The sequence below is a fragment of the Mustela putorius genome, unplaced genomic scaffold (genome assembly GCF_011764305.1).
Source record: "Mustela putorius furo isolate JIRA1106 unplaced genomic scaffold, ASM1176430v1.1 tig00000929_pilon_pilon_pilon, whole genome shotgun sequence".
NCBI classification, from domain to species: Eukaryota; Metazoa; Chordata; class Mammalia; order Carnivora; family Mustelidae; genus Mustela; species Mustela putorius.
Window position 1 is genome coordinate 6,170,852 of NW_025421520.1, and position 26,934 is coordinate 6,197,785.

Sequence of the window (26,934 nt, forward strand, 5' to 3'; positions counted from 1 at the left end):
GTCACACAGTTCCTTGCAACCAGGCCTCCCGCATGAGCCCCCGTGAGCTCCACCATGGGTCCTGTGAGCACATCTGCTCATCAAAGGGCCCCCTTTGTCCCGCACTGTCCCTGTTCCCCTACTTGACACTCGGAGGACAGAGGTAGTCTCTTGCTTGTCTTTGCCCAGCAGAGCCTGACACAAGGCCCGGTGTGCCGCAGGAGCAGGACAGGGACAACCGAATGGACAGGGGTTACTTGCCGTGGCCACACAGGCCTCAGGATGTGCCCTTCAGAAGTCGGTAGGTCAAGACTCACCTGGAGGACAACCTTTCCCCCACTTCGGCCCGATTGGGTCCTGATCCAGGGTGCAGCTCGGCGTTCCAGTTTTGAAATCAAGTTAGGTTTGGCAGTGGTGGGCCCTGTCGCGGGGATGGAGAGTCACACTGACGTCACTGCTCTGAACCATCAAGTCAGGTAGCCCGCCCAGAGCTACTCGTGGAAACTGAAATGTTCAGCTCAGCCTCTAAGTCTATCTCGTAATAAAGTCTACTCAGCCAGGGCCACAATGAAAACATTCCCATCTGGTGTGCCAGTCTAGCCCTGAAACCCAGCAGGCGGTCAGATTCAGGTGCAGCCCTCGGCCAGGATAAATCACAGCCTCAGCTCCGTGGGCCAGCCGTGGGGGCCAGGAGTCAGCTGAGTGCATCTGGAGAGGACACGGGGTGCAACAGCAGGAGAGGGCAGGGATGGGAGAGCCACACGAGACTCGAAAGACCCCTTAAAAATGGCCACACCTGCCACGGAATCTTAAATCTGACCAGAAGAGATTCATGCCTTGGGGTTAACCACTGCCCTTTACTGAAGATACAAATATTCTCAGGGGTATGAAAAGAAATTGCTTTCTTGATTTAAAGTAAAATCCACCAGTATCTACTTACGTGCTTTGGTATGTGCGTGAATGTGTGCATAAACTTTCTGCGGAAGGACATGGCAGCGACTGCAAACTGTGGCTTCTGGGGCCAGAGTCATCACTGTCACCCCGCAGGTTTCAGATCACGGGAATGCATGTATATATTTATATCTGTTACATGTGCATGTGTGTATCCGTATATTCACTTATAAAAATGTAATTACATACATTGTTAAAGAGCCGTAGACTGAACACGCATCCTTCTTAAAACATCTCTAAGATGAGGGCCAAGGAGTAGTAGTAGTACTACTACTACTACTACTACTACTACAAAGAAATGGGGGCGCCTGGGTGGCTCAGTGGGTTAAAGCCTCTGCCTTCGGCTCAGGTCATGATCCCAGGGTCCTGGGATCAAGCCCCACATCGGGCTCTCTGCTCAGCAGGGAGCCTGCTTCCTCCTCTCTCTCTCTCTGCTTGCCTCTCTGCCTACTATTTCTCTCTCAATAAAATCTTTTTAAAAAATAAAGTAAAATAAAATAAAATAATACAAAGAAATGTTAATGCATTTTTGGAAGAAGGGAAGGAGAAGAAGGAACAGAGCTGAACACCAAAAGCTGGCAAAGGGGTCAGCATGGAGAAAGAAGCGAGTCTGACTGCAGGGTATCCGAAAGACTCAGGGCCTGGAGGCGCCCGGAGCAGATGGGAAGGGCGAGCGCGCCGTCTGCAGACGCCACTCCAGCCCGGGGCTTCCCACCTACTCCACGGGAACCGAGGATGCCACCACCTTTGCCCACCCTCACCCGAGGAGGAGAATGGAGGTTTAGCTCCTGGAAAAACTGAACCAGAAAGGTTCTAGACCAGTGAGAGTGGGGGTGGCTTTGGAGGGAGAACTGTAGTGATGGAGAATGCGTGCCTACTCCGCCACTCCCCAGGCTCGGCGGCCCACCCCAAGCAGGGGGGCAAGTCGTCTTTGGAGAAACAGAAATGCCCCTCCGCACTCCCCGCTGCCCCAGGGGCGCACAGGGCACTGACTCCTGCCGCTCTCCAGTGAGACCTGCAGGGAAATCTGCGTCTTCACGAGCCCCAGCCTCCACGCAGAGCCGCTAGACAGGTTTCTCAAGGCTTCACTCTGAAACCTGGGTGAGCCACAGGACAGTTATTTAAGACAAGCCTCTAACATGAAATCAGTAGGAAAAGGGATCAGAGGACCTAAGAAACTGCTGGGAACAAAGCGGAACTAAAAAAAAAAAAAAAAAAAAAAGAATTAAAAAGCCGAATTCATGTTCCCAGATATAAAAGTGTTGAGAGTCAATTGCAAAAGGAGCAACAGGGGCTTTGAGGTTCAAAGTAAGATAGAAGAGGGGCGCCTGGGTAGCTCAGTCAGTTAGGCTGCCGACTCTTGGTTTTGGCTCAGGTTGTGATTGCTGGGTCATGGGATTGAGCCCTGTGTGGGGCTCTGTGCTCAGCGGGAGTCTGCTGGCAGTTCTCTCCCTCCCCTCTGGTCCTCCCCCAGCACACACACTCTCTCTCAAATAAATAAATTAAATTAAATTAAAATATGACAGAAGAAATTAAAACATTCAACAGAATTGTTAGAGAATAAACTTGAGAAATCTCCAAGAAAGTAGAACAAAAAAGACAGAAGCAGAAAATAGAAGGAGAAAAAAATAAACTAAAACCGGAGGCTCAATTTAGGAAGTCTGATATCTAACAGGACTTTCTGGAAGAAAGAAAGAGAAAATCGATAAGAAGAAGTCCTACAAGAACATTTCCCCAAATTGGAAAACGCGTTTTCGCTTCAAAGGGAAGCACCAGACGCCCAGGACGAGAAGTGAAACGTCGCCGATATTATTAAACCCTTCAGAACACTGGACTAAATCTTAGAGCCTTTCAGAGTAGAAAAAATCAGCTGTGTTCAAAGATTTAGTTATAAAAAGGCATTTAGATTCCTCAACACCAGTAAAACCTGAAGGCAATGTTTTTGAAATACTGAGGAAAACTCCTTCCAACCTAGAATTCTATGCCCAACCTTCCAACTCTAAGGGCAGAGTAAGGCATGCCTCCCGCGTGCCCTTTCTTGGGAAGTTCCTGGAGGCTGAGCTCCAGTGAAATGAAGATATAAACCTGGAAGAAGCCGGGGGACGGGAGTGGGACAAAGGGAAGTGTGAGGCCACAGCTGTGTAGACCTAAGGAAAAACCAGTGTAGACGGAGTGGGAGGACTGGACTCCATAACGGACGTCCCCAGGGAAAGGGAAGTTGATCCATCGCAGGATGCCTGATCAAGGCACAAAGACTCTTCAGAGGAATTTTATAACTCCCTGGGAGAGCCGGAGAAGAATCGTTGAGAAGAATGGGCTACGGTGCGTGCTGTGAAGTGTGTAAGCCTGATGACTCACAGACCTGTACCCCTGGGGCACATAATACATTATATGTTAATTAAAAATAATACTAAAAAATTTGTGGAGAAGACAGAAAACTAGCAAAGTAAAAAATAAGAAAATATTTCAATTCGGGGGGATAACATCCTCCAACAAAGGAAAATCATCCTAATATGTCACTTTGATCAGAAATAAGTAATCATAATCATAATCAGGCAAACAATTTACATTGAACTCATCAAGAAAGTGCGATGTTGGGCGCCTGGGTGGCTCAGTGGGTTGGGCCGCTGCCTTCGGCTCAGGTCATGATCTCAGGGTCCTGGGATCGAGTCCCGCATCGGGCTCTCTGCTCAGCAGAGAGCCTGCTTCCTTCTCTCTCTCTCTCTCTGCCTGCCTCTCAGTGTACCTGTAATTTCTCTCTGTCAAGTAAATAAATAAAATCTTAAAAAAAAAAAAAAAAAAAAAAAAAAGAAAGTGCGATGTTCTCGTTCTGAGAGGGTGGAGGGACAGAGTGGGGGCCCGGGGTAACGGTAGATGGCTGGATCTTCACCTTCCATGGTAGGAATCAAGAGCGAGTATCCATGTAAAATCAACAAATCAGGAGCCGCGATAAACACATGCAACAGGAAATTGAAGTGTGAGTCAGTCTGTCTGCCTGTTTTGCTCAAGGTCTAAAAAGATAGGAGCCAACTGTCCCCCATCCAAAAGCTAGATCACCGAGGCCTGACTTGGATAAGAGGGTGGCCGAAACACGGGGCTGTGACCCTAGCCCTCGACGGAAAGAAGTAGTCGGAGCACTGGAAGTGAAGAGGTCAGGAAGCTGGATATTAGAGATGTTTCTGGAAAGAGACGTCTGTTGTACCGTGAGCCCCCTTCACCACCATGGGGAGCGGTGGTGTGGGCTGCTTTCCCCTGACTTTAAGCCTAAGGAATGACATCCTGTCCTGTCCCCTGGCCTATGGGGCTCCTCGTGAATCCAGGCTTGCAGAAGACTGAAGGCAGAATCTGACAGATGGGCTCCTTCGTGGTGGCCATGTTGGGAACAGCCTACATTCCCAGGGTCTGTCGAAGGAAAGGATATGTCTTCCGTGGTCCGGATGTGGCCCCAGGGGGAAAGAGAAGCCTGGAGCCACTTCACACTTCAAAGGACTCTGCCCCCCGACTGTCTGTTGGGAGCCCAAGAATGAGCCCCCGTGGGGCTGACTGCCAAAGGAGACGCTCGCTGGTGTAGAGGGGACCGCGGCGAGTGATGGCGGGGATGCGGAGAACCCACACTCACCCAGAGAATGAGCTTTCCACAGTCCCAACCTCCTGTGTACCTCTGCCCCCCATTCACCCACCACTGTTCCCAGCCAGGACACAGCAGAACTCATGGAACCAGCCCGGGGGGACGAGGAGGACGAGGAGGACCTCCTCCTTCCTACCAGAACATTCCAGATTCCACACCTGGGCCAGGAGGAGGGAGAGAAGAGAAACTTTAGCTTTAGCTGAAGGCCAGATTTTTAACTACTACACAAAGACTACACTTTTGTTTCCTAATTTGGGGGGAGGGTGTACATTTCTGTAGCGTTTAAAACCCATTAAAAAAGTTTCAATAGGGAACCTGGGTGGCTCAGTCGGCAAAGCATCTGCCTTCGGCTCAGGTCATGATCCCGGGGTGCTTGGATGGGCTCCACGAGGGGTTCCCTGCCCCACGAGGAGCCTATTGTTCCCTCCTCTACCCTCCTGGGTTTTTTCCCTCCTCTACCCCTCTACCCCTCCCCCTGATCGTGCTTTCTTTCTCTCTGTCAACTAATAAGTAGAAATCTTTTTTAAAAGTTTCAATAATAAAAAAAATTTAGAATTTTAAAAAGCTGCAATAGTAATACGAAGAACTCCAATCATTAACATTTTGTCTCATTTGCCCTATCATGCTCTTGCGTTCTTGTGCCTTTCCCCCCTTTTGCCCCCTCTGTGTATGTGAATGAATCATATATAAATAATATAGAGGCAATGTTTTTCTAAACCATTGAGAGGAAATTGTTTCATGCCCACTTTACCCTGAAATGTTTCGGCACGCATCACTCCAGAAAAAGGACATTCTCCCCTGGGGTGGGCAGAATTCTAACACGAGCTCCCAGACCCCAGCCTTTCCTCACCCCCGCTCCTTACGGTCGGGCTGGAACGTGTGCCCTGACACCACACCCGTGATTATGTGACGTTACGTGGCCAAAGAGAGGCTATCTGGGTGACTTCCGCCAACCACATCAGCCCTCGAAAAGCAGAGCCAGGTGGATCTTCAGAGCACTAGCAGTGATTGACACACGGCTGCCGGCCCATGTGGAGGGGACGAGAGAGCGGCCTGTAGGAGCTGAGAATGCTGCCTGGGGAAAGCCAGCCAGCAAACGGGGACCTCAGTCCTACAACTGAAAGGAACTGAATTCTGCCAATGACCCGAATGCGGCTGGCAGTGATTCTTCCCAGAGCCGCCGGGCCAGTCTGATGGACACCCTGACTTTGGCCATGTGAGACCCTAAGCAGAGAACCCAGCTGAGCCCATCTGGACTTCTGACCTCCAGAATGGTAAGGTTCTAAATGAGTCAGATATCTAGCCACTGGATTTGTGATCATTTACTGTATGGCAACTGAAGTCACCTGCTCAAGAGAAACCAGAATGGAGGCCACAGTTTGAATAGAGCCCCAGACCGAACACTCATCATCAAATCTTAAACCACCCTCATTTCGCCTATACAGGGACACTGGTTTTAAAGGAAACTGAAGCTTTCTTCATGACAGTGTGACTTACTACAACTTCCAAGCCAGTCACTATGCACAAGAAAACTTCCACAGTGCTACTACCCCAGAAAGAATGTAAATTTCTAGTAACCAATTACAATAAAAAAACAAAAACAAAAACAAAACAACTCCCCCGGACATAGTTTAAAACCTGAGCTTTAAAGGCTGACAGCCACACTCTTAACCACCTTGGGCTTGAAGTCTCCCTGTTCGTGAACAGCTCCTTTCTTGCTCCCTGTGATATTCATATCAAGTAAAGCTCCTGGAATTTTCTTCTGACAACCCAAAGGGTGAGGAAAAAAAAGCCGCACAGAGCTGACCCAGGCAAGTAGTGATCGGGAAGAATAGAGCGGTCTTCTGAGTGCGTTCTCTGAGGTTCACTCTTTTGAAAATAACGTCTGTGTGTATTTCTTAGAAATCATGAGGCATGTTACTGAGGAAGCAGCTAAGAGCCTCTGGGGAGGAGGACCCAGCAACACAGAAAGGTGGGACTTGGGTTAAGTCTTGTTAGAACTATGCAGATTAAAAAAAAAAGTAATTATGAAGAAATACTTGTAAGTAACTGGAAACATACAGGACACTGACTATCCCCGAATCTGTGCACTTCATTTATATTTTCCTTCGGGACTGGTCCCCTCTGCCTGCCCCCGCATCACCACGCTGGCCCTGGGGAATAGTGGGCCCCAACTGGACTTCTTGGAAGCTGTGGCTAAAATGTTGCCCCAAACCTTTCCTTTCTGCTCCCTTCAGAACAAGTGAGACAGAGGGAAATTTCAAACAATTTTTTTTAAGTCTTAGTAATGGAAAAATGGCAAAGGGGACCTGACTATAGCAAGGGCGCATATACGTACACACACACACACACACACACACACACCTATTCCATAAAAGTCCATAAAAATACACGCAGACTTCTAACCCTTCCAGGCTCACGCCATCCCAAGGTTGGCAGGCCACACCCATGAAGCACTGGGAGACAGTTGCCCGGGCACCCTGCCTTGGTTCTCTCCTAGTTCCTGCAGCGCCCCCATGTGGGGGCCATCGCATGGCCCACCACGCAGCAGGGGCCTCCGACACATCTTATGAGCCATTTGAACCCCAGCTCATCTCTCACTGAGGGCCTGCTCACTTGGTTTTGGTTTCTCCCTAGAGGTGTGACTTCTGGCCCCTGCTCCGTGAGGTCTAGCTGTAGCTGATGACCTCACCTATAGAAAAGGCCTGGTCCGGCCCACCTGAAGTGTATGACCTGCCACATAGCAGATGATGACACCTTTACTAATAAAAACAAGGGATTCCACAAAGTCCCCATATTGGCATGTCTACTTTGCCAATGTGTTACCAACCAATATTGGTTTCTTTTTTTTTTTTTTTAAAGATTGTATTTATTTATTTACAGAGATCACAAGTAGGCAGAGAGGCAGGCAGAGAGAGAGGAAGGGAAGCAGGCTCCCTGCTGAGCACCCAGGACCGTGGGATCATGACCTGAGCCGAAGGCAGAGGCTTTAACCCACTGAGCCACCCAGGTGCCCCCCCAATATTAATTTCTTAACAATGGAATCTCATTGAGTTCTCTTTCTGGAGGAAAGCGAGAGACGTCATCAAATATGACCAAAGTCTGAAACCAGAATTTAAAGTACAGAAATAAAAGAACAATTGGAAACTCTGTAGCATGATAAATTAAATAGCTCCAATAAGCAAGTCTACTTTAGAAAAGGCTGAAGTAGGAAAGCATTAAAAACAAAACACACGCCTCTTCTTTTCTCCATAAACAAAGTGACTGTCCTCTACATGTTCAGTCCTATTGGAAAGACAGCTGTTGAGGCCAAGGACGGGGTGACAGGTGAGCGGACTCGCCCTGCAAACACTCCATCTGTTGAAAAGCTTCCGTCTACGCAACTTAACTGCCAAACATCTGACAGAAAGTAATACTAAGTCTGACTATATCAAGTTGAGACTGTCTTTTTAAGAACAGGTAAAATAATTATAAAATCTAAAAGAACGAATCTACTAGTTGTCAACCCTAACCAGAACAATGGACACATTAGCTGGGTTTCCTCAGCAGAGACGAGCAACAGGAAATCAACAGCGCGATGACCGGTGACCGCCACCACCGGAGCCCCACCTGCTAAGCTGTAGCAGCACGAGCTGATCACCTGATCACCAGGCGCAGCCAGTCCCCTTGCTCCAGCCAGTTCTGGCAGAGGGAGGAAGCTGACGGTGACCCGTCCGGAAGGTGTGAGAGGGCAGGGCAAACGAGCAGCCTCCTGCGGGGGGATCTGGGGGTGGGAGCCGAGACTAGAAAACTCTGATACTCTTTGAAGTCTTAATCTCATCTTATACCTGGAGTATTATTATTATTATTATTATTATATTAACAACATGATTTGTGCAAATCTTGAAACGGAAAGAGATGGGAGTCCAGCCGGCAATAAACACCCACGAGCGGGAGCGTAAGGCACACGCAACACACAGACTAGGAAGAAATTCAGTCTCTCTGTTTTCCGGCTACATGGCTGGGATTCCCAGGTCTCACCTGTAAAGACGACTACCACCCGCCTGGGAGGACTGGTTTAAGGATTAGAGAGGATATAGACAGGAGACACAACACAGGACCCACACGAGGCATGTACTCAGGAACCAGCACAAGGCGCTGTTACGATTTCCAGACATAAGACTAAAAGAAAGACACAGAAGCCTCCCAAACACCCAGTATAAGCAGACCATAGTATTTCAAGACAAAATATAAGAAATGTTAAAAATGGACAGAAGATTTGGTTCAAAGGCCAACAGAACTTTTCTTGGCTCTGAAAATCATGATGGGGCTTCCTTTTTCAAAATTTAAGTTCCCTCCAAGGAGAAGTTCTATTCATAAAATAATAATAATAATAATAATTAAAAGTACCAAATACTATTTGATTCTCAACTCTTGAAGTGGTTGTCACGGGAGGATGAAGCATGGGAGAAAAAACACTCGCCAACGCAAAAGAGCACCTGCACTGTATTTCAACTCTGTTTTGCCTCCCAGTGATCAGCTCAACGCCCTTCAAAAGGTCATTTTTAACCATAAAAATCATTTTTGTTTGTCCCCAGTTATATTCTTGCATTTTCAAAAAGATTTTATTTATTTATTTGACAGAGATCACAAGTGGGCAGAGAGGCAGGCAGAGAGAGAGAGGAGGAAACTGGCTCCCTGCTGAGCAGAGAGCCCGAGGGGGACTCGATCCCAGGATCCTGGGATCATGACCTGAGCCAAAGGTAGAGGCTTAACCCACTGAGCCACCCAAGTGCCCTGTCCCCAGTTATATTCTGAAGGCTCCTTAAAGTTTTATACCTCACACATGAAAAGTGTCCAAATCAGACAGCAATTAAAGGATAGTTGCTAGAGACCTAATTAAAGTCACAAAAAGGGGTCGCACACACAGCTCTGTTTCTAGACTTCTGCACCTGTTTCAGTCCCCCAGGTAACTGACTAGGACAGCCCCCTTTCTCTACAAAGCCTTCCTGACTCCTGCTGCAACCCTCACGCAAAGTTCATTGCCCTTCCTCTGATGATACTTATCGTTCATCCAAACAGAACCTAACCCAGACCGAACCATCCCTGATCTCCCCCAGGGAGCAAAGTTTTCCCCATTCCTCACTCATGTCAGTTAAAGAGAAACTGACCAGTGCTTACATGGAGCACGGCCAGCCCAGCGTCCAGAGATGCCCCGTGCTCCACACCAGTCACCCGCCACGTTCCACGGGTCCCGAGGGCAAGGCGCATCACTACTGCACATTCCTTTCAAGGAAAAGCCAACTTACTTTAAGTGAGTGTGCACTTCTCAAAAATGAATTTCCCTTCATTGCCACCGATTTTATTTATTTATTTGTCAGAGAGAGAGAGAGAGAGAGAGAGTACACACAAGCAGGCAGAGTGGCAGGCAGAGGCAGCGAGAGAAGCAGGCTCCCCGTCAAGCAAGGAGCCCAATGCGGGACTCGATCCCAGGACCCCGGGATCATGACCCGAGCCGAAGGCAGCAGCCTAACCAACTGAGCCACTCAGGCATCCCCATTCTCACTGCTTTTAAACAGGGATAGTGATGCTCTTTGAAGATGTACTTCGTACGAGTGCCCTGGACTGAGGGCATGATGACAATACCTCTATCATCATAAAAGAAACCAGTTACATCATTTCTGAATGTTTGGGGAGCCATTTAAAAATGATGAACAATGATAAAAAACAAGCATACGGGTCAGGAATGTGCAGAACATAATCCATATCTTAGCTGCGCATGAAAGGGCAGTAGAGACCGAGGGCTAGGACATCAATGAAATCACAAATATTCTTAGGTCCTTTCCTGTAGAAGCCACAGTGCGGATGGCTGCTGTATTCCTGGGTCACGTACAGCAGCCTCTTCCGGAAGGTTGCTGTCATCAGACATGCTAGTACGTAAATGAGAGCTTTCTAAGATGAAAAGCTGTCTTTCCCTCCTGATGCCCCCGAGAACCCTGAACCCTGAACCCCGTATACAGGAGGCAAAGAGACCGGGAGGCAGATTCGAGAGAGAGCACTCTTCTGAGAAGGTAACCAGCACCATCATGTTCCTCTTTCTGCAGAGCCCCCTCTAGTGACCCCTCGGCTGAGCCCACTGACCCTTGCTGACCCCCAGGCACGAGGCAGCAGGCCTGGTGCAGAAGGAGAGGTGCCTCCACGCCTCTGGTCATGCTGTCCCTTCGTCTGTCATGTCCGGATGGCCTTCCTTCTCCTGTCACCTGTCCTGTCCTTTGACTCCGTTCAAACATGTTGTGCGCTGTAAAGACTTTCCTGACACCTCCCCCCCCCCCATGCCCAGCAAAATGGAATCACCCTTCCCAGCAGCCCCAGGGCACTTTTCTGAACTCCCGTTACCGAGCTCGTGTTATTCAGAGTTTCTTACTCAAGTGTCTGTCCCTCCTGAAAACCTGCTAGCCCCCCGCCCCCCCCCGAAAGTGAGCCCTTGCTGTGCTTGGGTTCATCTGGGCGGAGGAGGTAAGTGAACACGGGTTCGGTGGAGCATGGATGATGGCCGGCGAGATGGATGCCGGGGCTGAAAACCGCAGCCCCGCACCCCGCCGTGACCACCGCGGCGACCCTGCGCCTCTAGCCGCGGCCGCGACCCCCCGCTGGGAGACATGCCGGACGGAAGGCGCTTATATTCGGTGACCGGTGACCGGCGGACGCACGCCTTGTTCCTCAAGGAGTTCAAATCACAAACGGTCAGACCTACTCAGCAGGTTCTAACACTGAAAAGTAGAAGGAACATGAACGGGAAGAGAAATGAGCTGCTTCACTTTTCTAGATTCCGGAAAAATCCAAGCTTCCTAACCTGAGCTGGGCCCTTATGATGTACGAACAGCTAGGCTTTTCTCACGGGGATCCCGGAGAGGCACTCAGAATGGTTTCTAGTAAAATCCCGCTTGCATGAAATAGTTCAGAAACGGTGAAGTTTCGTTACACAAAACTGCAGTTCACAGAGGTTCCTCACAGCCAACTTTGCAAAGAATGAGGTACCCGCGAGGTGAGCGCGAGAGCTTCCGGTCAGCTGTGCGCACGCGCAGGGTGGGGGCGGTGCCGTCTGTGGCCACGCCCAGGCTCAGGCGCCCCTGAGCCCTCGGGCTCTGGCCACATCCGTCCCTTGGATGCTCTGTGACCTCCCGACAAGCCCAGTTCAATCGGACTTGCTCCGTGGGCCTCAGAGCAGCATCGGAATCATCACATAAAACAGCTTGTGTGAGGGAACTGCAGTGTTTAACAGCGCTGCGTGATTCTTAAGTTAAAGTCGAAAACATTTTAGAAATTATTTAAGAGCTCTGGGGTTTTGTGCTCGTGTATTATTTACTGAGTTCTGTGACTGTTTGGGATTCTGGATAAAGATTATTGTCTTGAACTTAGAGGTTTCCTTTTTATCAGAAGCTGGAATGTTTTGTCCCACTAATTATGTTTTGTTATCTGCAAAAGGAGATGAAAATAATAGGGCTGTGGTCTTAAATAAATGAGATAACATGGAGCACCTGGGTGGCTCGGTTGTTAAGTGCAGGTTTCGGCTCAGGTCCTGATCTCAGACTGGTGAGATCCAGCCCCGCATCGGCCTCCACGCTCAGTGTGGAGTCTGCTTGAGATTCTCTCTCTCCTTCTCCCTCTGCTTCTCCCCCCATGCGTACTCTCTCACTCTCTAAAATAAACAAGAAAACCTTTAAATAAATGAGATAACACTAGTTAAGCACCCAAAACCACACCTAGTGCCTCCTAAGCATGTTAGTGTATGGAATGTTATAATGTTCACAGCAGATATGACTATTAATTTTCCGTCATTGTCTTGTGATACCTGTTGCTGCTAGCATGGAATCTTTCCCCCTTGAGACACAGCAATCGTTACAAACACATTACCTGGCCACAGGGTTCAGCAGTGTCATCGTGCAAAATGTTGACCTTTGAGGAGCTGTGGGCATCATCAGCAATTTCTTTTTGCCTCAACTCGGGAATGCAGTCTAGATACAGTGTAGGAACTGCTCCATTCCCCCCGGGGTCCTCCAGTTCAGCCCCTGTGCTGGCAGGAGCTGGGCCATGTTATCAGAGGCTTCCAGAGCCCCCGGGGAGTACAGTATGGGGTACTTTGCCGTGAAGAGGTGCTCTGGGCTGGCCAGGACATCTCCACATTCCTCTCGGACACTCTGGAAACGGACTGCGCAGATGGGGTCCCGTGCTGCAAAGGCATTGACACAGAACAGGTGAACTTTGCTCTTGGCGTGGTATTTGAGAGTCTCCACCTTGAATGGTCCTGTATAACCTTCTATCAATCTTGACCGTTTGTCCCTGACAGATGGATATTCTCGGCAGGCAGAGCAAAAGAGAGCCGTCTGCTCCTCATTCATGACCAACCATGGGAACTGCGTAAACCAAGACTTCTGGATAGAGTGGGGTTTCAAGGGTTTTTTGCTTCTTTCTGCACAGTCTACCTCAGTGGTGCCATGCTCAGTGATGAAGTGGGAAAGGCAGGCTTTCTTCTGTGGGGGCAGGTCCCGTCTGGCTTCTCCTGCTGGACTTCGTGAGTCCCTTTCTTCCATGCGGCCCATCTTGTTTTTCCCTTTAGAGAAAAGAGACCAATGGAATTTGCTCGGAAATCCTATAGTTAGGGTCACTGTACCTCACAGGCCTCTCGGTGTAGCAATACAAGAGCTGGAAATCACGCAAGAGTGGCCCAGGCTGTACTTGGAATTCTCTTCTCTCAGACCCCCAGCTCCCCAGGCCCACTGGACCTGACACAGAAGACAATCAAATGAGCTTTAAGCATCTCCCCCTGTTTGAAGTTTAAAGGGCAGATAACCTGGCCAGAAAGAGATCCCTGTAGTTTCATCTCAGCAACCTAAGACAGTGGCACCGTCTTCAGGAGTTCCAACTTATTTATGGATAGGAACACTGAATTTAATAAAATGTTGGCTAAAGAAGATAATTAAAGCCAAATACTGGAATTCTGTCCTCAGCAGGAATGCCCTTCTCTAGGAACCCTACCAGACAGGCATTTGCACTTGGCCTGTGTCTTTTGGGTAAGGGGATGACCTACCTCCTGGGTAGATGCGCTTGGTCCCAAGTTTGCCTTAAGCTGTGATCTACTTTTTTTTTTTAAAAGATTTTATTTATTTATCAGATAGAGATCACAAGTAGGCAGAGAAGCAGGCAGAGAGAGGTGGGGGGAAGCAGGCTCCCTGCTGAACAGAGAGCCCGATGCGGAGCTCGATCCCAGGACGCTGGGATCATGACCTGAGCTGAAGGCAGAGGCTTTAACCCACTGAGCCACCCAGGCGCCCCTGTGATCCACTTCTGAGTTACTTCCACTCAGGGTCGCTACCTCAGTCCCCTAGAGAGACTCAAGTCCTCTCTCACACCACAGCCCTTCCAAAGAGGAAACAACATTCATGAACTCACTAAGATTTTTCTTTCAAGCTAAACTAGAAGTTTCTTTATTCACTCCTTATATGAAACACAGCTTAGGCAGCTTTAAACCCCTCCACAGCCATTTCTTATGCAGCAACTTCTTATGCATCAAGTGCAGATGCCCAGTGGCCAAGGACTCAAGGCTTTTCAGTCCAGGCCAACAGACCAATCTATACAATTGTAGCCAACCCAGGAGCACAAAGTGGCTAATAAAGAGAAAGCAGAGTCAAAATTAAGAGCCAAGCATTGGGGACACCTGCATGGCACAGTTGGTTAAGCATCTGCCTTCGGCTCAGGTCATGAACCCTGGATCCTGGGAGGGAGCCCCACATAAGGCTCCCTGCTTGGCAGAAAGCCTACTTCTCCCTCTCCCTCTGCCTGCTATTCCCCCTGCTTGTGCTCTCCTTCTCCACCCTCTTTGTCAAATAAATAAATAAAATGTTTTTTTATAAAGCCATGCCTTGGAAAACAAAGTCAGTTAGTGTCTCTGAAGTCCTGGGCTCCCTGTGATCCCCTGAGACAGATCCCAGGGGAGAGCAGGTGCCTGTGAGCCAGCTCCTCTAAGAGCTTGTTGGCCTCCCTTCTCTCCTGTAGTGGGGGCTGCTGCACCCAACTATCCCATCCAGTGACCAGATGTCATCTGGCCTGTCCATCAAGAGGACAGGCTTCTCAGAGAAAAGCCAAGGTAAATCCCTAAAACTTGGCAGACATCTGTTCATTCATCCAGTGGTTATTTATTGTGTAACTGCTCTGTGACAGGCATTGGTCTCAGCACTGGGACTACAGGGGTCAACACGACAAAGTCATGCCTTCGTGGAACTAGCATAGAGAGTTATAAATCAACATATACTCTCAGGAGGAATAAAATGAAGTGAGATGGAAAATTCAGAGAATGATATTGGGGGTGGTATGCATATTTCCAATAAGGGGGCAGCATTGCTGGGGAAGGACAGCATTCATGTATAAGTTGGCAGAGAACAGGGAGAAGCCAAGTGTGAGCCAAGACAGGGGTCCTGGTGCCCATCTTTCTGCTCCTCCCCAGCTAGCAGCCCTCCTCCCATGCGGATCCACACTCACCTGGGTGCTGGCTTGGGACACTCCTCTGGTCCCTTACACTGCCTGGCCATGGCTCTGGCCTTTGCTCAAACTTATAGAACAGCTCTGGGTTGGCAACAGTTGGTCCTGAGTTGGGAACAGAGAAGCCCCTTATGAAGTCTTGGATCCACGTCATCTCAATATGAAGGAAAGGTCCACCTGGGACATCCTCTCCACACTTGAGATAATTGGTCAGGGACATGGATGGGAATCTCAATGCCTTAGCATAGTGGTTTGGAAACTCAGACAGAAACTCGAATACCCATGAGGGCCCTAAAAGCATGGGGATCTGAATGCAATGGAGAGCACAAGCAAGGACCTGTGCCCCTTTTGAGGATGAAAAGGTATGAAAACTACTGATTTCATACTGATTTTCACTGAGGCTCATAAACCGAAATGCTGAGAGGGGTCAGATTGATAACATAGCTGATGAAACAGGCCAGATGAGGAGGCTGCGGTGACCTGTGTTAGGGGGCGGCTGCTGCTCCCTCACCAGGGGGAGGCCACCATGGGCAACACAGTGTCAGCACTGCCAGACTGTCCCACTTTTCAAGAAAAACCAGAAATCATAATTCCATGTGAAAGCTCCCACTGGTGAAATATTGACAACTTATTAAATATTATAGAGACCAGGCTCCTGGCTGGCTTAGTTGGTAGAGAGTGTGGCTTTTGATCTAGGGGTTGTGAGTTCAAGTCCCACGTTAGGTGTAGAGATTACTTAAATAGACTTAAAAAATTTTTTTTAAGATTTTATTTATTTATTCATGAGAGACAGAGAAAGAGAAGTAGAGGCACAGGGAAAAGCAGGCTCCCCGCTGAGCAGAGAGCCTGATGCAGGGCTCTGTCCCAGGACCCTGGGATCATGACCTGAGACAAAGGCAGACACTTAACCGACTGAGCCGCCCAGGTGCCCCATCCCCCCCCCCAAAATTTTTAAATATTGTAAAGAAACCAACAAAGTGATAAAAGCCAAAAAAGGCCCATGAGCTGCTACTCTGCAACTTCTGGTTTAAAAGAATCAGAAGTTTCCAAACTGGTGTTGGCAGGCATGGGAGAAGACCCAAGCCAGTTGCAATCCCTCAACCCACAGAGAGCTGAGACTGTTGCTCCCACTAGCCTTGGACAGGAACGGCAGGTGGCCATCGAGGTACATATGTTGTACATATGTACATATGTTGTACCCACAGGCTGAACAACGATCGCCTCTGTCCATGGTACCGAAAGTCTATCCACAGAGAAACGACATTCAGAATACAGAAAAGATGAAAAATCTCTATACGGGCACCAAGTTTGAAGTTGTTTTCATCTCAGTGAGCCTCTATGACAGTTCTCTGAAGGAAACCAAGGCTTATAAGAGAGGGTTTGGGGAGCCCGGGTGGTTCAGTTGGTTAAGCATCTGACTCTGTTTCGGCTCAGCTCATGATCTCGGGGTTGTGGGATCAAGCCTGGCATCAGACTCTGTGTTCAGCGCAGAGTCGGCTGGAGGTTCTCTCTCTCCCTCTCCTTCTGGGCTCTCTCTAAATAAATAAATAAAATCTTAAAAAAAAAAAAAAGAAAAGAAAAGTGAAAGGGTTTGGTGGAAGGCACACCAGTGTCACGTGGTGGAGGCTGGGACTGAGAGCACATTCCCACAGGCCAGATGATGCTCTTTTGACCACCACTCACGACCTCCAGGGCCCTATGTGTCAGGGTGCCTGACACAAAATCCACCCTGTGGCTGCACGGACCACAGGTGGGGCTTCCCACCTGCACACTGTGATATGCTGAGGTCCAGCCTGGACAGGCATGACTTCCCCCACTTCTCTTGCCCAATCGAAGGGGAGAAGAGAAAGGGTGGGACATGACTCCACACGCAGTTAAGTTACATATGGGACTGAGCAGATGAATAATGTAAACAGATCTGAAAAAAATGGTAGGAGTCCAGAAAATTCTCAAGTGTATCATAGTTGGATACAGTCTGGAATGCTGATCTAGACTCAGGTGGTAGGGAAGCGAACAGAAGCCCATACCTAGTGGAGCCACCAGCTTTTCCGAACCACAGATATCCTTCTGTTGCTGACTCAGCAGCATCCACTCCTCCTGAAGCAAGTATACAGTGATGTCATCAAATGTCACAGGAGCCTGGAGGGGAAAATGACACCAACTAAGCACCAACTTCCTGCTTAAATTTGCCTTTCACACCTGAGTTCATGACCACCTGAGGGCACCTGTACTCTGGAAACCTAACAGATCGGGAGAGGGGCATTGTCCATCTCCATGTAAGAGCAACACCCCACTACTCTCACCTCCTGGGTCCAAATCACAGCAGGAATGAGACTCTCTTCTAGGAAGGGCTACACACTGAAACAGGAGTCATTAAGAGAGCCAACTCCAGAGTTCCATTATCTTTTCCCTACATGCTCTTTGCCCGCCCCAGTACCCAGCAGTTCTCAGCCAGGGCCTCAGCAACAACTTATGGCACAGTCTTGTGCAAAATCTTGAACCTGGTAAGGAGGATGTATCTGATTCCTAGAAAGAGCTGAAAGCCATTCAGAGCTGTCTGTCAATAAAATCAGTGATTAAGACAGGGAAAGGGTTGGAGTGGAAAACTATATCCCATGGGGCTTGTAAAGTGGTTCCATTCTGCCAAAAAAGAGTATGGGGGTCAGAAAATATTTCGGGAAGTACTAGAGTAAGATGGCAGATCAAATAATTACACTGAATTTTACATCCTCCTTGTGAATTTAACGGACACCCTTCCCACCAAAACAATCCAAAGCAAAACCCCCAATAGGATGGGAAAGAAAATAAGGGGACAAAAGTAATACAATTTTGGAAACTGAAAAAGTAATAACTGAGCTGATCCAAGAAAATCAAATCCTCACCCAGCAGAACAATAATTGAGAAACCCCCAATTTATACCAGAAAACACAAAAAAGGCTCAGAATCTACAGCACCAAGAACCTCCAGTCTAGGAGTAAAGGCAGTAAGTAAGGCTCAGACAATGAGAAGGGGGTGAGAGGATGCTATTCTTCAACAGATGCCTGTCCAGATTCCCCTGCACAGCTCTGCACTGACAAGCCCCCTTCTGTGCACTCAGAGCTTTGGTTAGAATTTGGGATTCCGACTATTAGTGTTAGCTAACAGCAGGACTACCCGACATGCAAGGAAAGGATCTCACAGGGCTAAAGAGACCAAAAACAGACAGTTGCAGGGGTAGGAGGCTGGTAGGAACTGAGGAAATGAGCATGAGGCTTGGAGAAGAAAACTTTACAAAAATAAAACTATTATCATAGCCTCAGAGAGGTAAGCCACTGCAGCCATGCAACAAACCATTATAAAAGAAAGAACCAGAAAAGGAAATAGTCAGAGCACATTGCCTGTTTATCCTTTTAATTTCATATCACGAACATTTATCACCTAGTGTAATATATAAAATTACTAACAAAAAATAAATTTTGCCAAAGCAAAACAACATCTTGGGAAACAGTATTTTGGGGTAAACAGAAGTCCTTCCAGAGTGACAACTGTGAAAGGGACACATGCATTTCCATCTATGACAAGCTCTAGCATATTTGTTCTAAAACTGTCCTGTAACTTTACAGTCAGATTTCAAGCACATGAAATATCTATTTTAAATTTAACAATAGAAGCTTCTTGAGAAAAACAATACAGATAATTCCTACCGCTCACTGTTGAGTTGCATGCTTACAAAAATAAGGAGTACTTTTCTTATAAGTCAATACATGTTCACTGCAGAAAACTTAGACAGTGAGCAGAAAAAATGTTTTAAGATCACCCACAATCCCCTTACTAAAAAAAAAGAATTACTATTGACATTTGGTGTATAACCTTCCCATCTTCTGTCTATGAATATGTCTGAATGAATAGTAAAAACAAAAGTGGTTTGGAAACACAATGATCCAAAATTTTTGGGACACAGCAAAATTAGTCTAAGGAGGAAATTTATAGCAATACAGGACTACCTAAAGAAACAAGAAAAATCTCAAACAATCTAACATTACACCTAAAGGAATTAGAAAAAGAAGAACAAACAAGGCCCAAAGAAACAAAATTATTAAGACCAGAGTGGAAATAAATGAAAGAGGCAAAAAAAAAAAAAAAAAAAAAAAAGGAAGAATCAATGAAACCAAGAGTTGATTCTTTGAAAAAATAAACAAAACTGATAAACCTTCAGCCAAACTCAAGAAAAAAATAGACAGGACTCAAATAAATAAAATCAGAAGTGAAAGAGGAGAAGTAACAATGGATACCACAGAAATAGAAAGGATTATAAGGGAATATTTTCTCTTACTTATTCATTTTATGAAAAAATAAATGTCAACAATTGAACAACCTAGAAGAAATGGATAAATTCCTAGAAATATGCAATCTTCCAAAACTGAATCAGGAAGAACTAGAAAATCTGAACAGACTCAGTACTAGCAATGAAATTTGTTTGGTAATCAAAAAACTCCCCAAAACCAAAAATCTAGGACCAGAATGGCTTCACAGGTGAATTCTACCAATCACCTAAAGAAGAGTTAATATCTATTCTTCTCAAAATTCTAAAAAAAAATAGAAAAGGGAGGAAAACCTCTCAACTCATTCTGTGAAACCAGCATAATCAAAATCAAACAAAGACACCACAAACAAAGAGAACTACAGGCCAATATCCCTGATCAACACAGGCAAAAATCCCCAGTATTAGCAAACCGAATTCAACAATACATTAAAAGCATCATTCAGCACAATCAAGTGGGATTTACTCCAGAAATACAAGGATGGTTAAATATTCACAAATCAATCAATGTGATACATCACATTAACAAAAGGAAGGATAAAAGTCATATCTCCTGAATAGATGTATTAAAAGCATTTGACAGGATAAACATACATTCATGATAAAAACTCTCAACAAAGTAGGTTTAAGGAAACACACCTCAACATAACAAAGGCCATATATGAAAAAGCCAGTTGACATCACACTCAGTGATGAAAAACTGAAAGCTTTTCCTGTAAGATCAGAAACAAGACAAGGATCTCCACATTCACCACTGTTTTTCACCGTAGCAGTGGAAGTCCTAGCTGCAGCAATCAGACAAGAAAAGAAATAAAAGGCACCCAAATTGGCAAGGAAGAAATAAAGCTGTCAATATTTGCAGATGATGTGACACTACACACAGAAAACCCTAAAGACTCCACCAAAAAGCTATTAGAACTAATAAATGACTTCTGTGAAGTTGCAGGATACAAAATTAATATACAGAAATCTGTTGCATTTCTCTACACTAACAAAGTAGCAGAAAGAGAAATTATAAAAACTCCATTTAAAATCAAAACAAAAAGAATAAAATATATAGGAATAGAAAACTATATGACATTGATGAAAGAAATGAAGAACACACACACACAAATGGAAAGACATACCATGCTCATGGATTGAAAGAATATCATTAAAATGTCCATATTACCCAAAGCAATCTACAGATTCAGTGTAATCCATATGAAAAAACCAACAGCACTTTTCACAGAACTAAAACAAATAATGCTAAAATTTGTATGGAACCACAAAGACCTGGAATAGCCAAAGCAATCTTGAGAAAAAAGACTAAAGTTAGAGGTAACACAATCCCAGATTTCAAGATATACTACAAAACTACAGTAATCTAAACAGTATGCTACTGGCACAAAAACAGACACATAGATCAATAGAACAGGATAGACAGCCCAGCAATGAATCTTCTCATATATGGTCAATTAACTTACGACAAAGAAGGCAATTATATGCAGGGGGTAAAAGACAGACTTTTGAATAAATGGTGCTGGGAAAACTGGAAAACTACACGCAAAAGATTGATATTGGGCCACTTTCTTTCATCATACACAAAAAACTTCAAAATGGATGAAAGACCTCAATGTGAGAACTGAAATCATATAAAACTCCCAAGACGAAGCATAGGCAGTAATTGGGCATCAACCTTAGCAATATATTTACAGACATCTCCTCAGGAAAGGGAATTAAAAGCAAAAATAACTATTGGGACCATACCAAAATTAAAGTGGTGAAGGAAACCATAAGCAAACAAACAAAAAATTATACATACACACACACACACACACACACACACACACATTTCTCAGGCATGAAAAAGAATGAGACCTTGTCATTTGTGACAACACGGATGGACCCAGAGGGTATTATGCTAAGTGAAAAAAGACAGAGAATATGACTTAGCTTATAGGTGGAATCTAAGAAACAATACAAATTAAAAAACTGAAACAGACTCATAAACACAGAGAACAAACTGATGGTTGCCAGAGGGATGGAGAGATGGTGGTGGGAGAAATAAGTGAGAGTGATTAAGAGTACAAACTTCCAGTAATACAACAAATAAGACATGGGAATGAACAATACAGAATGGCGAATACAGGCAAAAATATTTAATGATGTTGTGTGGTGGGAGATGGTGACATTTGCAATGAGCACTGAATAATGTAAAGAATTTTCCAATCACTACATTGTACACCTGCCACAAATACAATATTGTGTGGCAACTACATCCCAATAATAACATTTTTTAAGAATAGAACGGTCCTGGGGCGCCTGGCTGGCTCAGTGGTTTAGAGCTCTGCCTTCGGCTCAGGTCATGGTCCCACGGTCCTGGGTGCTCAGCAGGGAGCCTGCTTCCTCCTCTCTCTGCCTGTCTCTCTGCTTACTTGTGATCTCTGTCAAATAAATAAATAAAAATCTTAAAAAAAAAAAGAATAGAACTGTCCTGCCAAATGTATATGGTTTTTTTAAAAAAGATTTTATTTATTTATTTGACAGAGTGAGATCACAAGTAGGCAGAGGCAGGCAGAGAGAGAGGGGGGCAGGAAGCAGGCTCCCCGCAGAGCAGAGAGCCCGATGGAGGGCTCAATCCCAGACCCTGAGATCATGACCTGAGCTGAAGGCAGAGGCTTAACCCACTGAGCCACCCAGGTGCCCCAGATGTATGTGTTTTAAATAACTATTTGCTCTCAGAGAGTCTTCCAAGGCAAAATATGATTATATTTCCAAAATTCTGCTGGAAGATGGGCTCCACTAAACAAGGCAGTCGGACAGGAAAGGGGTAGACATACGAAATGCGCTAAGGAGAGCCAGCATGGGGAAGGTGGGGAGAGAACATTTGAAATTATGCTGAAGGCAGATCCCGGGATGATTACTGTACCCCAGGACTAGCAAGCAAGCTGTTCCGACTGGGACAGGTTAAACTTGTGACCAAGGACAAGCAGGCTCCCTATTCCTGCTCACCTCCCCCTCTCTTCCTGAGGTAACAGGTGGGCTTATCATGAAAGCCAAGGGACCCATCACTTTAGCGGTAGCTTCCACAAGGACAAAGAGTACGGCTAGGACTGAATGCTTAGACAATAAAGAAGTGTCTTCCCAACAAGAGTGACTGCCCTAACTCCGGGATTTCTCTTTTAACCAATATTGTGGCAAGAGCCTTCTGATTCCAAGTGACCTCAATGTAAAGGAAACACAAATCTTGAATAAGAGCAATTTCTTATCTTACATATAAAGCAAAGAGTGTCCCTGACTATTCTATTTTAGTGGTTCCCACTGTCTATAGGGCAGAATTCCGGCTCAGCCCAGCACCAGGTTCCCTCCATCTGAGCCTAACTCACCTTCCTAACTTCAGCCAGACCTGGAATCTCCACTGCAGACAGATTAGTGTAACTGCAATCACTGAACATATCTTGCACCTTTCTTCCCTCTACAAACCCAACCTTTAGATTCCCCGACTCTGCCTATTTCTTCCTACCTACTTAGTCTACCCGCCCATCAGGTTCCTATTCACATTCTGTCTCTTTCGGGAGGAATTTCCTAACCACCTACTCTTAGCATTTCTCCTTCCCCTGAGCAAGGAAGACTTTGCATCCCTCATGGAGCTGGAGGTATTCAGGAAGCCTATGCTGATTGGCTTATTTTATAAAATTCCTTCACCATCACCCACTCCCCCAACACACACACACACACACACACACACACACACACACACACTATGCAGTAAGTTTTTCACAGGCACTTAATTACTTCATTCAATATACATTTATTGTTTGTTTTGTATGTGCTTGGTGCACAGTGATCCTAAGACATGGAAAACAAAACCACTATTTTAAAGGAGATTAAAATCTAGCAGGAGGTGACAGGCATCAGTGACACAGTGCAATGATAGAACTGGGTCCAGAGAAAAATGAGATCCGAATGAGCACTTCGATGGAAAAGACAGAGGGAGTAGGAACCAGAAATGCTGAGGTAGTAAATATATACACAATAAATACTCCCATTTGGCAGCCCCCAAATCAAATGTCTCCCAGAGGGTACAGGAGGTGTCAGACTGTGGTGTTCTTCAGAGCATCACACCCTGTAAGCAGAAGGGCTCCCGGAATGATGCTACTTTATGAGTCATTCATTCCAAAAATACCGAGAACTTATGAAATGCCAGGTGCAGCTCCACTGTCCTAGCTGGGCATACAGCAAACAGTAAAGTCAGCATAATGTGAATACATAAATGTGAGAATTTTATATAGTACTAAGGGTTGGCAAGAAAATAAAGCAGGATGATGGGATAGAGTAATGGGAGCAAATCTTTGGACTTCTAACCACTATTCTGCCAATGGCAAGCAATATACTCCACACCCAGTCCTAGGTCAAGACTGCTTTTAGTTAATAAATACCACAAAACAGCAACAAAGGAAGATACTAATAATAGACCAAGCTACTACCTCCAGTGGAGCCCCAGTCTTCCAGGCTGGAGCCAAACATGGACATACATCCTCACAAGGGGACTTAGAATAAGTCTTATTCTTAGAATAAGAATGTCTTAGAATAAGACATTCCATCCAGCCTAGTTGTTGCCACTCATTTGCAAGATATCTAACCTGCCACTTTGTTTTTCAATCACTTTATTTCATCTTTGGATAACCTTCTCGTTTCCCAGGTTAGAAAACTGATGCACTTGGGAAGGGTGAGCACTTTTTGAGACACCTTGCAATCAAGATTAGAATCAAGAGTGAAAAGTTCCAGTCCCCAGTGTTTTCAATTAGCAGTTGGGGCTAAACAGACATCAAATCTCTTCCCTACCTTCCAAATGTTTGCATTTCTCTCTTCTCCCATTAAAAGCCAAGAAAGCCTAGGGGAGCCTGGGTAGCTCAGTCAATTAAGCGACCGACTCTTGATTTCAGCTCAGGTCATGATCTCAGGGTCCTGAGGTTGAGCCCTGCATCAGGCTCTGCCCATGAAGCCTGTTTAAGATTCTCTCTCTCCCTCTGCCTTTGCCCCTTTCCCGCTTGCTCTCTCTCAAAAACAAAAAATAAAATAAAATGTGGTAACAAAAGCTAAGAAAGCCTACAACTAAATGAAACTGCTTGACATCAACCTCAAGTTACTAATTCCAATCTTCAATGCCAATTGAAATTACATTTTGCTCCCCAAACTAGGATTAACTGGAACTCATCAGGGGATATTACCTGAGAGTAAGAGCCATTTCCTTTAGTTCTTTGATATCCCCTATAGTGCTTAACACGAGGCTGGCACAGAGTTCACCTTCGATCTTTCTTTACTTAGTTTCCATTGAGCTTTATTTGTCTTAGACTGTTTACTTTGTTTCAACTGTTAAATGCATCACTGCCGCTTGTAAGGGGAGGGAGTCTGGAAGAGAGGCTTAAGCAAAGAGCAACTTCTTTTGTTAACTCAGTCCTTCCCAGCCTTTTCAGGAGAAGCTACAGCGTGAAAATAACCTTATTATCCTTTCTCTCTTTTGTCTATGGGACGATCCTTCCAGGCTTGTCCTAGTTCCTGAAGTCAAATCTGGGGGAGAACTCCTTGGGAAATGTGGTCACTTCATGTTCATCCTGTATCCTGCCACCTTCCTCACGATAAACCACTGATAACGTATTTATCAACCTTTTTTTTTTTTTTCTTTTTAAAAGAGAGACTCAATACACACTTGAAAATAATGTGGAAGGAATTCCCTCCCTGCCAAAGAAGCAATCCTCAAGAACTGGCAAGAGGCAGCAAAGGACATCCAGAAAGATCTTAGTCCCAAAAGGCTGCCACTGTCTCCCAGTCAAATGCCTACAACCAAGGGGTCTTTTGACACTGCCTCTGAGCTCTAGCAGTCCTGTCAAACCCCCTTAACTCTACCGTCAAGCACTTTCTCCCACCTTTTGTTCCAACTCACAGCCTCCTGCCCCAAGCCTGAAGGACGTTTATGGAAGATGCTTCCGGGCGATGCTACAAGGAGGAGGTAGGCTAGCAACTTTAAGTGGGCCGGAAATATGCCAGATGCCTTCTCTTTTTCTTCTTGGGCATTTCCTGGTTAGGGGGATCCATGTAGTCAGGGCTAATCCCTGCCCCTTGGCTTCCGCTACGTCTTAACCAGCCTTAAAACACGCAGGGCCTCTTCCAAAGTCCCGACGGAGGAGTGGGAAAACAGGAAGCACCTTTACACTGCGCGGGTCACCCACCCCCGCATCAGCCGAGCGGGCCCTGGGCAGAGGGCAGCTCGGCCAGCGGGAGGGGGAGGGGGCCAAGGAGGCCGCTCGGGGCTCGGAGCCAGCGCGGTCGGTCCTCCGTGCGGCACCCGTGGGGAAAAGGCCGTCCGGGTGCGGAGGAAGAGGCGGCGGGCGAGCGGGCGAGTGCTTCCCTGCAGGGCTGGCTCATCTGCGGGGGACTCCGCCCGCACCGCCCGTCTCGCGGGAGCCCAGGTCAGGCATCTACCGGAGGGGAGAGGGCGGCCCCAGGGCCCTTCCAGGCCTCCCTTCCCCGACTCCCTGGGCTCCAGGGCCCCGCTTGCGCTGGCCGGTGCTGACCCCGCCACTGCCTCCAGTCCGCCCCCTCCCCCCGCGGCCAGGCCTGTGAATGCCGCCGTCGCGACCACCTTGGGGACCGGGGCCCCCGGACGGAGAGCGCGCACGGCCGGGCAAGGGATCTTCCTCGTCGGGGGAGCGGTAAAGCTCCCGGGGCCCAGGGAGGCGAGCGGCGGGGACTAGCGCCGTACGGAGCGAACCGCTTTACGGCAGCCGCCGGGCGCAGGCGGCGGGGCATCACGGGAAGCGTAGTCCGGCCTGCTTAAGCGGCTCTCAAACCGCTATTGGCTCCCGAAACGCGAGGCCCTGATTGGACGCCGAGCAGCTCGCTCGCTGCTCTTCCCACCTGGCTGGAGCGCAGTTCTCAGGTAGCTCCCGCGCCACGCTCTCCCAGACCCGGCCCGGAGGGCACACCGTCCTCCCTGGGCAATGACAGTGCCTGTCCTTGCGTCTGTTTTCCTCGCACTTTTAGGGCCAGTGTCAGCCTTGAAGGTTTCAGATTTTATTTAACATAGGAGTGAGATGCTTTTTTTTTTTTTTTTTCCCTTGAATATTCATTCAAAAAACATCATTGCTTGCCTACCACATGCCAGGCACTGTGCAAGGTTTGGGAATGCAAAGCTGAATGAAACAAAACTTTGCCTTCGAGGAGCTTATAGTCTATCGGGGAAACAGACCAGAAACACATAACTAAAATAAAGACACAAGCGCTGTGGTGGTGGGAGTATACGGGATAGTTAGTCAAGCATCTCCTGAGGAAGTGGCTCCTGAAATGAATTAAGGGGTAGGCGTTAGCGAGGTGAAGCGCTATGGATGGAATTGTGGACCCCCAAATTTGTATGTAGCCCCTATGTGAAGGTATTTAGATGGGGGGGGGGCCTTTGGGAGGTAATTAGGTTTAGATGAGATCATGAGGATGGAGATGGGATTAGTGTCCTTGTGAGAAGAGAAAACCAGAGAGCTTGCTGTCGCTCTGCCGTGGGAGGAAATAGTGAGACGATAGCTGT

General features: G+C 46.9%; 1 protein-coding gene across 2 annotated transcripts; it reads right to left on the reverse strand.

Moving 5' to 3' along the window:
• Positions 1 to 295: 295 nt before the first annotated feature.
• Positions 296 to 26,123, reverse strand: LOC101674467 (zinc finger protein 862). 2 transcript variants are annotated; one of them, XR_006608496.1, is made up of 5 exons: positions 25,283 to 26,123; positions 17,101 to 17,212; positions 15,074 to 15,178; positions 12,452 to 13,148; positions 296 to 400 (listed from the first exon to the last, which is right to left on the reverse strand). XR_006608496.1 is itself a non-coding variant. In XM_045086415.1 (4 exons), the coding sequence occupies exons 2-4, from the start codon at positions 17,159 to 17,161 to the stop codon at positions 12,553 to 12,555; spliced, it is 762 nt and encodes a 253-aa protein (XP_044942350.1). In that variant the 5' UTR covers positions 17,162 to 17,212; positions 25,283 to 26,123; the 3' UTR covers positions 12,314 to 12,552. The 2 variants fall into 2 exon arrangements, 1 of the variants encoding a protein (XP_044942350.1); XM_045086415.1 differs by lacking the exon at positions 296 to 400 and having other exon boundaries at positions 12,314 to 13,148.
• Between the last annotated feature and the right edge of the window lie 811 nt (positions 26,124 to 26,934).

Coding starts and splice junctions, on each gene's coding strand:
- LOC101674467 (XM_045086415.1), bottom strand. CDS start 17,161: ATGCTGCTGAGTCAGCAACAGAAGGATATCTGTGGTTCGGAAAAGCTG. Junction 15,179..17,100: donor AAAGCTGGTGGCTCCACTAG/GTATGGGCTTCT, acceptor TTCCCAACTCAG/GACCAACTGTTGCCAACCCA. Junction 13,149..15,073: donor TGTCCCAAGCCAGCACCCAG/GTGAGTGTGGAT, acceptor TTTTCTCTAAAG/GGAAAAACAAGATGGGCCGC.